The following is a 12027-nucleotide window of genomic DNA, read 5'->3' as shown; positions in this document are numbered from 1 at the left end:
TTCACCTGCATGTATGTCTGTCTGTGTGAGGATGTCAGGTCCCCTGGAGGTAGAGTTACAGGCAATTGTGAGCTGCCAGGTGGGTGCTGGAAATTGAACCAGTGTTCTCAACCATTGAGCCATCTCTCCAGTTCCTAATCCCCTCATGTCTTTAATCTCAGACAGGCCGATCTCTGTGAGCTCTAGGCCAGCCTGGTCTACATAGTGAGTTCCAGAACAGCCAGAGCTACATAGTGAGACTCTGTCTTTAAAAAAAAAAAAAAAAAAAAAAAAGACAGCATTAATTGAACACTTAGCAAGTTGTAAACACTTTCCATTGATAATTCAATACCAAAAGACCTCCATTTTCTGGATGAGGACATTGAGACCCAGAAATGTGAAATGACTCATGGTCATGCAACTAGAAAGTGGCAGAGTCCCGGGCAAACCAGTTACTCAGCCCCACCAAATAACTCCTGCGGCTCCCAGGCCTGGCCAGATCCTGCGGCTTACCCGGATGGAGACACACCAGTGCAGAGGACTTTTAGGAGCACTTTACAATCAAGTCAGTGCAGGGCAGGATATTGCACCGTCACTGCCTGGATGAAGGCCAAGCACTCAGTGTCACCCTTGGCCTGGCACTCCTGGACCACCCAGGTTAGGGAAGGGAGGCAGGTGGTACCAGATGCTGGGTGTGGCCTGAGGCTCTAGTCACTCAGTGGTGAAGGGTGCCTGAAGTCCTATGCAAATACTTTTGGATGTCATCCAGTTCACTGAGCTCAGAGTCCTGCCCCCTGCCTTTTCTGGAAGAAACAGCCAGGCTTTCCGTAAACACTTGGAGGAGTGGACTCTAATCCACCCGGAGCTTTTGAAACTGATCCCAGAGGTTGAACTCAGACTATCTACAAAATTCTCAGTACAAGGCCGGGGAGCCATCGCCGTGGATAGCAGCAGGCGGCCAAGCCTAAAGAGCCAAGTTCGCTCCCTGGGACCTGCCCGCACGGTGGGGGGAAAGTGAGAACTGATTCCCACACACACAAACACATCCACATACAACAAATACATACAACCAACTTTTGAAAGAGAACAACAGGGGCATTAACAAAAAGAAGTAGGGCGTGGCTGTACACATCTGTCTCAGCACTCGGGAGGTGAAGGTTTGAGGATCACCAGTTCAAGGTCACCCTTTATTTTGTAGGGAGTTCAAGGCTAGCCGGGGCTACTTGAGACCCCATCACAAAAAAAGAAGAGGAAGAGAAGGAGGAAGGTGCGTGCAGCCAGCCACGGTAGGCCCCACACCGTGCCAGCCATGCACTTTTCTAGGGTCCTTTGGCCGACAGCTTCGCGCTTGCTCACGAACTTGCCAGCTGGGTGGCGTATCCATCCATCCCCTCCTTCCACCGTGTCTTCCCCCGGCTGCAGCCTCCTACTGGCCGTGACTGCGCATGCGTGCCGACGCCCCCTCCAGCCCCGGATGGGAGGAGGGGATGGAAGTGAGGTTGGGCCCCGCGGCTTTGCTGGTCTCCTTGTCTCTCCGCTTCCCTCGGGCGGCGTCTCTCGGCGCTCACAGGGCGGTGCAGATCCGAAGGTTGCAAGATGGCACACAGGTTTAGCTGAGACGGGAGGGTTCCGGAGCCCCACCCCCGGGAAGAGGCCGCCCTGCAGGTGAGGAGGGCAGGGCAAGATCCTGGTCCCCTGGAGATAGATTGGGGGCCGGACACCAGGATCTCTCCGAGGACCGAACGTAGACTTGGGTCCGGGTGTCCTGGTTCTTGAGGAGTGCATGCGATGCCAGACGTTTGGGACTCCCTCCCGTGGAAGTCTATTCTGGTTCTCTAGGTGGCTCTACACACACCTTCCTTTCGTCTTTTTCTCCAGGTCTCCCTATCCTCTGAGGTTCCCAGTTCTATACCAGGGATGCGATTTATCGACCAGAAGGACAGGGTGGACACCGCATCCATGGACTGAGACTAAAGGCAGGGTAAAGTCCCCCCCTTTCCACTTGAAATCCCTCCCGCTGCACTCGGAGGGCCCACCTCTAGGACTGTGTGTCCAGGGGCACGCCCACTGAGCTCAAAAACCCGCCCCTGGGTTTGGGTGGCGCGGCCACTGACTGTGATCCTTTTTGTATAGCCCCGCCCCTCCCAGGTTTAGCAGCCCCGCCCACTCTGAAACAGCTCCCACATCCCCCTAGCAAAAAATGATCTCTTGATTTGATTTGCATATCCCCTCCCAGTGTGCGCTTAGGCTCCTCCTTCCAGCCCCGCTGCTGGGGCGAGTCGGGATCAGACTTAACCAAAACCCTGGCCCTAACAGACTGACCTCCTGATTTTAGGCTCTCACCCCTGTCTCCATGAACTTGGTAATCACCGGCTTCTTCCCCGCCCTCTGCTCTGCGGCCCCTGGTTCCTCTGGCAGCAAGATGCTGGGTGGAAGCGTGAATTCCGAGGCCAGGATCTCGGAACCTAGTCTCACTTGCCAGGACCCAGTGACCAAAGGAGGTGAGAGCAGCCCGGCTTGTACATAGGGATCCTTCCCCAGGATTGACAGCTGTGAAGAACCAACGTTAGGACCATTTGGGATTACACACACACACACACAACGCGCGCGCTCGCGCTTGCGTGCAGGTTATGGGGGATTTCCCCATCTGGCTGGACCTCCCATTTGCTGGGGCTCAGGAAATAACAGGAGGTGCATAGGGGATAATGTGGGATTATGGGGAGTACTAGAAATGAACACTTTAGTAGGTTTCGGGACCAAGGTTGGCAACTCTTTTTTGGCAACCTTTGAGGAAGTCAAGATAGAACGTGGGGTCAGAGGTCAAGCAGACCCCAGTGTGACAGTCGCCTGCTCAGACACTTTAAGATGTCCCTCTGGTATACCGTGGTAGCGCAGGCCCCTAATCCCAGAATTCAGGAGACAGAGGCGGGGGTCTCTGAGTTTGGGGCCAGTTTGGTCTACAGAGCGAGATCCATGCCAGCCAGGGATGCATAGTGAGGCTGTTTCAGAGAGAGTCGGGAGGGGAGACAGAGCCTGGCCTGGGCCCTGGGAGTGCCTCTTACCAGAAGCTCATCAGCTCTCCTGTCCCCAAGTTCCCCACCAGGACCTGCTGAAACCCAGCCAGCCCGGTGCATCTGGGAGCGCGCCCTCCCGGCCCCGCCGGCGGCCCCCACCCCAGCGCCCGCACCGCTGCCCGGACTGCCCCAAGGCTTTCTCGTACCCGTCTAAGTTGGCCACGCACCGGCTAGCACACGGCGGCACCCGCCCGCACCCGTGCCCCGACTGCCCCAAGGCTTTTTCGTACCCGTCCAAGCTGGCGGCACACCGCCTCACGCACAGCGGAGCTCGCCCGCACCCCTGCCCGCACTGCCCCAAGGCCTTCGGCCACCGCTCCAAGCTGGCAGCACATCTCTGGACCCACGCGCCCGCCCGCCCCTACCCGTGCCCCGATTGCCCCAAGTCCTTCTGCTACCCCTCCAAGCTGGCGGCCCACCGCCACACGCACCATGCCACCGAAGCCCGCCCCTACCCTTGCCCGCACTGCCCCAAAGCCTTCTCGTTTCCCTCCAAACTGGCGGCCCATCGCCTGTGTCACGACCCCCCAACTGCGCCCAGCAGCCAGACCACTGGCAACCACCGATGCTCCAGCTGCGACCAGGCCTTTGGCCAGAGGCGCCTCCTGTTAGTTCATCAACGCAGCCACCACCAGTCCGAGGGCCAGGGAGAGAGGGAGTGAGCAGTCGTCTGCACACCCCCTCGGCCTCCATCACGTGTCAATAAAGACCTGGAATTTCTAAGCCCTGCTGTATGTGTGGACTTCCCTTAAACAGGGAGAAAGAAAGGGTCTTGATACATGTAGCCCGAGCTGGCCTGGAACTCTCCGTCTTCACGTGTGGCCTTCCAAATCCCGGGTTCCAGTTATGTACCTCCCGTGCTCGTTTGGGATTGGCTATATTGGAATCTGGTTTAGATGGTTGGGAAAAATTCTATTCCTGTGGAGAGGCACTGGTTGGCCAATGGTTGGCACTGGATTCAAACCTGGATCACTGGCCCCACCCTGCTCCCCTACACACACACACACACACACACACACACACACACACACACACACATTTGCATGGCAACGGTAAAAAGCCTGCTGGCATCTTGGGTTGGTGAGGCACACGGGTACACAGGCTCTTTGCTTACTGTTGAAAGTAACTCGGTGCCTCTGCCTTGGCCATAAGTCATTTACAGCAGGCGCTTATTTGTTGCAGGGATTTACTCGAACGCTCAAGCCTGTAATAAAGGCTTAAGGGGACAGCGCTGTGGTGTGGCCACACTGGGGCCAGTAAACAGAGGGGAATGTGTGGCTGTAGGAAAGAGGCCAGCCCTGTGTATACAGAGTGCCCTGAGCTCAGGAGGTGACAGGGGCCAAAACAAAGGACAGACCCCCAGCAGCACACATACTGGAAAGCTCAACGCTGGAGTGCTTCTGAATCTCTTGGGGACCCTGGACAAGGTCTGTAACTTCTCAGGACTCAGGTGCATTATCTGGGAGATAGGACTTTGTGTTTGTGGGATATTTTATTTTATTTTTTGGACAGGGTCTCATGTCTCCAGTCATGTCCTTGAACTTACTTGGTGCTGGGGATTGAACCAGAGCCGAATGCTAGGCAAGCATTACACATTCAGACTTGCACTTTTTTCTTTTCTTTTTCTGTGTGTCTGAGCATTTTGCCTGCATTCAAGCATGTGCACCACATGTGTGCCTGGTGCCTGTAGAGATGAGAAGAGGGGGTTAGATCCCCTGGAACGTTAGAGATGGTTGGGAGCCGCCATGCGGGTCCTAGGAGCAGAACCCTGGCCCTTTGCAGAAGCCACAAGTGCTCTTAACCACAGAGCCATCTGTTAAGCCCCAATAAATACACACACACCCCTTTGGCTGTTTATCTTTTTTCATTTTATTTATTTATTTATTTATTTATTTTTATTTTTTAAGATTTATTTATTATGTATACAGCATGTATGACTGCAGGCCAGAAGAGGGCACCAGATCTCATTACAGATGATTGTGAGCCACCATGTGGGTGCTGGGAATTGAACTCAGGACCTCTGGAAGAGCAGCCAGTGCTCTTAACCTCTGAACCATCTCTCCAGACCTCATTTTGTTTTTTTTGTTTTGTTTTGTTCTGTTTTAAGATATGGTCTGTGTAGCCTTGGAATTCACCATTTAGATCAGGCTGCCTTCAATTTCAGAGACCTGCTTGCGTCTGCCTCCCAAGTGCTGGGATTAAGTGTGTGCCACCACACCTGGTCCCCTTTTTGGTGTTTTAAGATAAGGCTTATTCTGTAGCCCAGGCTGGCCTTAAGCTTATGGCAATCCCCCTGCCGTGGCCTCCCGAATGGGGATTGCAGGCGTTTGCCAACACTCTTGGTGTAACAGGGTTGCTGTAAACGGTGTGGAAGAGGAAGCTGTCGTGCCAGCCCAGTGAAGCGTTTGAAGTCTGGAGTCCGTAAGGATGAGGGGATCGATGTTGCCTACACCTGTGATCTGTAGCTCTGAATTAAACACCTACTGCGTGTGGAGCCCTGCATGGGGCACTAAGGGTACAACGGTGAAGACCCGGTCTAGAGACAGTGGACACTGGTCAAGTAGTGGCCCAAACCAAAACCAAATGGTGCTGGCAGATTGGTCAGCCTGACGACCTGGGACCCACATGGGGTCCTGCAAGCTGTCCTCTGACCTCCACGTGCATGCTGTGGTACGCGCCCCCCTCCCCCACGCACACACTAAATAAATAAATGTAGTAACAAAACCGAGCTGGGAGTGGTGCCACCCACCAGTAGTTCCAGCACTCAAGAGGCAGGAGGATTGCAAAACTTCAAGGCCAGACTAGTCTACATAGCAAGTTCCAGGCCAGCCAGGGCTATAGCGTGAGGCCTTGTCTGCAAATAAAATATACTAACAACACACATGCTAGGTCTACTTGCAAGAACAAGTCTGAGTGGCTTGGCACACTGCCTTCCAGACACAGGAAAATGGGAAGGCTGCAGTGGTAACATCTGTGGTCTTCAATGCTCACAGTCCCCTGCTTGTACTGACATATGCCAAGCCTTACCTGTCACCTGGGGATGACAAAATATTCACATGAGGAGCCAATTTACAGGATTTGTTGTCTTCCTCCATCACGAGGGTCCCAGGGATCGAACTCGGGTTGTAAGGCTTGGCAGCAAGCTCCTTTACCCACTGAGCCGTCTCCCTGGCCGCCTGGTTTTTTTGTTTTTTTGTTTTTTTTTTTTTAAGAGATGAAAGGAGATGTTTTCTTGGCTAGGGTTCAGGTAATATATCATGATGTAGAAAGTGTGATGGCTGAGGCAGTCAGGGGTTAGATCCATGGCAGTGGGAACATTCAAGATTATAGCATGGCCTTCTCATGCCGTCTCAGGAAGCAAGAGGTGTTTTGGTTTTTGAAATAGTTATTTCAAGCTGGTCTTACATGTATTATGTAGCTGAAGAGAACCTGGACCTTTTTTTTTTTTTTTTTTTTTTTGAGACACTATGTAGGCCTGACTGGCCTAGAACTTACCATGTAGACCAGGCTAGCCTAAAATTCAGAGATCTATCTGCCTCTGCCTCCCTAGTGCTGGAATTAAAGGTATGCACCACCACCGCCTGGCTCTTAGGTTTTTTTAAGTTTAGATTTTACTATTTTATGTGTATGGGTGTTTTGCCTGCATGTATGTCTGTGTACCATGTGCATGCCTGGCATCTGCGGTGATCCGAGGAGGGCACTGGATCCTTTAGGACTGGAGTTATAGGTGGTTGTGAGCCACCTCGGGGGTGCTGGGAATTGAACCTGGGTCCTCTGCAAGAGCCAGTGCTTTTAACCGCTGAGCCAACTCTCCAGCTCCTAAGTTCTATTGCCCCCCCCAGGGTGGTATCTCACTATGTAGTCCAGGCTGGCATCAAGCCTAGAGTCTACCCTCTATATGCCCCCTAGACCTGGGTTGAGATACAAATCTGAAGAGTAAAATCCCAAATGTTTAGATGGAAAGGAGAATTATATTAGAGACCAGAAGCAAAGAAAGCATATTTGAAACCAAAAATAAAGCACCCTCATGAAAGAAGAGAGAGATGAGCCTGACCACGGGCAGGTGTAGTTACACCCAGGAGGGGACTCGCGCCCGCAAGCATGTTAGCTGGTGCTCTGGGACTTGAGGAGGTGAGGAGCTAAGAGCTGAATGTTCCGGAAGTGGACAGAGGAAGTGAGCAGGCCGTGGCGCTGCAAGCCGCTGGGGAAGCCTTGGAGGAGGAGGGGAGAGGTGGGATCCTCCCTGCCATCCTAGCTGTGGGCCCTCTCCCTGGGTTGAGACCTGTCCACTGAGGGTCCTTCCAAAGCTCTCACAGCAGCAGTGCTTGCACTGAAGTGAGGCACGCGGTGGGAGGTCAAGCGGTGTGGAGAGAGCACTCAGGGAGCACTCCGGGAGAAAGGAGGGTCAATTCAAGGTCACCCTCAGCCACCTATGGAGCTTGAGGCCAGCCTTGGGCTATGAGACTGTCTCAAAAACAAAGAAACCAAAGGCATCGGTCTGGTCCAACCTTACCTTGTCCAGATGGTGAAAAGGAGGCCGAGAGGGCTTACCCAGGACCAGCAGGACAGTGGCTGAGCGGGTGGAAGCGGGGCTCTCGGCAGCCCGATGCCCTACCTGCTCCTCCCCAGGGCAGCTTGTGCATGTCCCAGTCCCTGCAGAGGGCTGGCACTCCTTGGGGAGTACAACCTTCCTCATAACCCCATCTAAATGACGCCATAGTGCCCTGTTCCAAGTGCCCACACTGCATTTGCCACTGCCCAATGCTGCGCTGAACACCTGCTTACTCGCCTGCCCTGCCAAGCACACGGGTCCCACGAAGCCAGTGACTAGCGTCTTTCTTCACTCTACATCCCTAGCATCTCACAGATGGAGGACATGTCACTTCATGGTGCTGGGACTGTGTGGGTACGGCATGTGGTGAGGGAGTATGAGGCGGGAAGGATGAAGGTTCTGGGTCATTAAATAAACCAGTGCAGGGCGTGGGACAGCCCAGTGGAGTGGTTGAATGTGCTGAAGGCCTGGATCCAATCCCCAGTACTGTCACCAAAATCATGATTAGCCCAGGTGGGGATCATGTCACCAGGGAAGTCTTCCTCTGTGTAGCCCTGGCTGTCCTGAAACTCTCGCTGTAGACCAGGCTGGCCTTAAACCCAAAGATCTGCCTGCTTCTGCCTCCCGAGTGCTGAGATTAAAGGCACACACTGGCTTTTCTTTTTTCTTTTTTCAAGTTCACCAAGACAGTCTCGTGTCATCCAGGCTGACCTCAAACTTGCTATGTAGCCAAAGATGACCTTAAATTCCTGGTTCTCCTGCTTCTACGTCCCAGACACTGTGATGACAGATGTGTACCACCCCATGTGGCTCATCACGGGGGCTTTGTAAGACAGGGAAGCAGGAGAGGCCAGAGATGTGAGGTGCAAAGACAGCCACCTCAGACCAGCTGTGGGCAGCCCCCGTGGGCTGGAAAACGCTGCCTGCTCAGTCACACCTATTTTAGTCTAGACACCCACTCTGGATCCGAGACCCCCAGACCTGCTGGAGAACTTGTCTGAAGCCACCAAGTCTGTGGCACCTGACTTCAGTGCCAGGAGTGCGGCTGGACCAGACGAGCCATGACCCACTGACCAGGTACACAAAGCCCCAAAACAGGGCCAGTGTGGCCAGTCAGCCAGCGAGACAGTGGAGGGCGGAGAGGATCGGTGACCCTTGGCTGGGTAAAGTTAGCAAAGGGCCTGGCACGTCCAAGAGGAGGTTACCCAGGGCCAGGTCTCAACTCTGACCCTGGCCTTTGTCCCGCTTAAAGCCCCTTCTGGCCCCACCCCAGAAGGTCCAAACTCCTAGATGTGGAGTTCACAGCCCTCCAGGGCAGGCCCATCCAAAAGAACTTTCCCTGGAGATGGTGTGTTTTGAAATGTGTGACCCTGTGACTGAGGACTGATATCAGCCTCCCTGACTGCCTTTTCTCTCCCTCTTCTTGGCCTTTTTCTTTGTGGTGGTGGTAGTGGTGGTGGTGGGGTAAGGTCTCACAATGCACCTTATGCTGGCCTCAAACACTTATTGATCCTCCGGTCTCTGCCTTCAAGAACCAGGGCCATGTACCATTATTCCTTTCTATTAAAAGGCAACCACAATGGCCGGCACCTGAGGACTGTGCTCATCTTTCCAGCCAAATCTACCCCAGAGACCCTCCCTGCGAGCAGCCTCAGGCTACACCCACCTCCTCAGGCTACGCCCACCACTGGCTTTTGTCCCTGTCACCCCATTTCTTCTCCCCCAATCCCCTTACAGCCCTGTTCCATTCCCACCTCCAGCTCGGAGTCTTGAAGGGGCCTCCAGGACCTGGGTAACCTGACGACACCAGCCTTCCTTCCGCCCACCCTGCCTCCCAGGTGGATATAAACTCTGCTGGCAATGCCACAGTGTCACCAGGAAAGGGGCCTGGGAAGCCGGCACATGCTCTGAGCAGCCATGCCTCCAGCTCAGAGCCCACGGAGAGACACCTGACGCCTGCGATGGCGCAGGTCAGGGGGAGGGGCGGTGCTGAGTGAGAGCTTCACCCCCCACCCCTGTCAGCACAGGACGGCACAGCCACTGGACGGCACAGCCACTGGACGGCACAGCCACTGGGCGGCACAGCCACTGGGCGGCACAGCCACTGGGCGGCACAGCCACTGGGCGGCACAGCCACTGGGCGGCACGGCCACTGGACGGCACGGCCACTGGACAGCACGGCCACTGGGGAGAGGGCTTCCCGGCCGACCTCTGGTGGAGGGGCCCGCCCGCCTCTTCCCAGCGCCCTGGCCAGCACCGAGGGCAAGCTGACCCCAAGCCGAGCTGGAGCCCCCCGAGGAAGGAACAACTGTTCCAAACAAAGTCTCCTTTATTAAACCCATGTGTGTGCACACGGGTGTGCACGCTCAGGCCTGTGCATACATCACATGTGCGCACACGGTGTGCATGCTCAGGCCTGGGGCACCACCCCATACAGCTGGTGGGGGAGTAATTTCTGCTTCTCGTTACAACTGTAGATCCAGCGGGGCCGGACGAAGGCCAGGGAAGGGTTGTCCATCAGGGCCTGGGGAGAGGGCCACATGGGAATACATAATCAGAGGACAGAGGGAACACCAAGGTGGGTCGGTCGGGGTTCCCCACCTCTGGCCCTCCAGGGCTCACCTCCTCAAAGCTGGGGTCCCACTCCTGGGCTGTGATGACAAACTGGACCCGCTCACTCATGTAGTCCTCAAGCTCCCTGGGGGAGAGAAGAGGTGTGTGTGGGGGAGGGGTGAGCAGCCTGCCCACATGCTCAGGTGAGTCTCACTGCCCGACAGAGCTCGTTCTTTCTCTTGTCTCTCGGCTGAGACCCATATTAAAGTCTCTTTTTAACAGCCCCGACTCTGCTTGAGGCGGAGGGACACCATGATGCAGGGCCCCCCAACACACAGCTCCTAGTGTTCTCCACGTGGGAGGCAGTGTCCTCTCTCCAGCCAACTTTTCATTCTCTTTTCTTCCTGTTTTCTGTTGTTGTTTTTAACTTGACCTCTGCCCCTTGGAGCTGCCGGTGAGACCTCCCACGCAGCAGCCTTGACACGTCACACCAGCAAAGTCCACCAGAGTGCTAACCCTCTCAGGAGTGGGAGAAGAGCAGGGCTCCACGGCAGTGGACGGGGCTGGCACATGGACTCTGCAGCCTGTGCTCGCCCTGCTGGGCACACTCACATCATCTTCCCACAGCCCACACCCTGAGTCAAGCTGCCAGCCTGACCGGGACCCACCAGCAACCCCACAACTGACCCATTGAAAGCGGTCACGTATCGGATGAGCTTCCTCCTCTCATCCCCAGGGAATTCCCCGTACAGGAAGAAGTGTTTGCCCTGGAAGAAGTCTGTGGGAGAAATGGGAAAAGGGAAAATGTGAGGCCCCCAAACCCCAGGCCTCGACCAGGATCGCTGAGTACTTGGGAACAGAGGAAGGGGGAGGTGCTTAGCCCAGGAGGAGGTGCTCACAGAGTGGGGACCCATGACTAGTAAATTCAGGTCTAGCCCCCATCCAAGGCGTCAGAGGCGCGCACACACACACATACACACACACACACACACACACACACACACACACACACACACAGAGAACAATGTCTTAACATTGTCAGCAACGAGTGTTAAACATACAATGTGCCAAGCTGGGCAGTGGTGGCCCACGCCTTTAATCCCAGCACTCGGGAGGCAGAGCCAGGTGGATCTCTGTGAGTTCGAGGGCAGCCTGGGTTACCAAGTGAGTTCCAGGACAGGCACCAAAACTACACAGAGAAACCCTGTCTTGAAAAAAAACAAAAACAGCCGGGCGTTGGTGGCGCACGCCTTTAATCCCAGCACTCGGGAGGCAGAGCCAGGCGGATCTCTGTGAGTTCGAGGCCAGCCTGGGCTACCAAGTGAGCTCCAGGAAAGGCGCAAAGCTACACAGAGAAACCCTGTCTCAAAAAAACCAAAAAAAAAAAAAAAAAAAAAAAAGAAAAAAACAAAAACAAAAAAAAAAACCAAAAATCAAAAACCAAAAACCCACTCAGGTGTGCAGGGACAGCAGGGCAGCTAACAGCTGAGTTTGGGGGCAGGGTGGGGAGTCTTGAGTCACTGGTCAGCAAATGAGGTCGCTCACCCTGGGAGGGTCACCATACAGCAAGATCACACTGGTGGGAGCAGGAAGCTGTCAGCAGGGGTGAAGAGGGAGCCCAAGGAAGGGGAGTGTGTGTGGGGGCTGTTAAGACACAGCAGTGACCCTCAGAAGTCAGGGATTTCCAACCTGGGAGCTCTGGAATCGGCAGGTCAACCTCCATGGAAGCCTCGTTGTCTGTGTTCTCGTCTGTGGAGCCAGCATACGGGTCCTCGCCATTCTCCCCTGGAGCTGGGGGCTGCCTCTGCTCCCTCTGCTTGGCCACCCTGGGAGGTCAAGCGGTGTGGAGAGAGCACTCAGGGAGCACTC

General features: G+C 54.9%; 2 protein-coding genes across 6 annotated transcripts in view; one reads left to right on the top strand and one right to left on the bottom strand.

Annotated features, from left to right (window-relative positions):
- Positions 1-669: 669 nt before the first annotated feature.
- Positions 670-3776, top strand: Znf575 (zinc finger protein 575). Of its 4 annotated transcripts, none has more exons than XM_076573454.1 (4): positions 670-1246; positions 1858-1955; positions 2315-2480; positions 3072-3776. In XM_076573454.1, the coding sequence occupies exons 3-4, from the start codon at positions 2333-2335 to the stop codon at positions 3713-3715; spliced, it is 792 nt and encodes a 263-aa protein (XP_076429569.1). In that variant the 5' UTR covers positions 670-1246; positions 1858-1955; positions 2315-2332; the 3' UTR covers positions 3716-3776. The 4 variants fall into 4 exon arrangements, with proteins under 4 accessions (XP_076429569.1, XP_076429558.1, XP_006993332.4 ...); XM_076573443.1 differs by having other exon boundaries at positions 672-1246; positions 1858-1960; XM_006993270.4 differs by lacking the exon at positions 670-1246 and adding an exon at positions 1285-1644 and having other exon boundaries at positions 1858-1960.
- A 6140-nt stretch (positions 3777-9916) lies between these two features.
- The window catches only part of Xrcc1 (X-ray repair cross complementing 1), a 35848-nt gene continuing 33737 nt past the window's right edge, over positions 9917-12027 (bottom strand). For both annotated transcript variants that reach the window (XM_076573434.1, XM_006993249.4), the window contains exons 14-17: positions 11848-11984; positions 10846-10936; positions 10228-10303; positions 9917-10129 (exon numbers count right to left, since the gene is read on the bottom strand). In XM_076573434.1, coding sequence (XP_076429549.1) covers positions 10016-10129; positions 10228-10303; positions 10846-10936; positions 11848-11984 — 418 coding nt within the window. In that variant the 3' untranslated portion in view covers positions 9917-10015. The remainder of the gene's footprint in view (positions 10130-10227; positions 10304-10845; positions 10937-11847; positions 11985-12027) is intronic.

Source organism: Peromyscus maniculatus, chromosome 1, assembly GCF_049852395.1.
Source record: "Peromyscus maniculatus bairdii isolate BWxNUB_F1_BW_parent chromosome 1, HU_Pman_BW_mat_3.1, whole genome shotgun sequence".
NCBI classification, from domain to species: domain Eukaryota; kingdom Metazoa; phylum Chordata; class Mammalia; order Rodentia; family Cricetidae; genus Peromyscus; species Peromyscus maniculatus.
The sequence above is the reverse complement of the archived record's forward strand: the minus strand, read 5'-3'. Positions and strand labels throughout refer to the sequence as shown.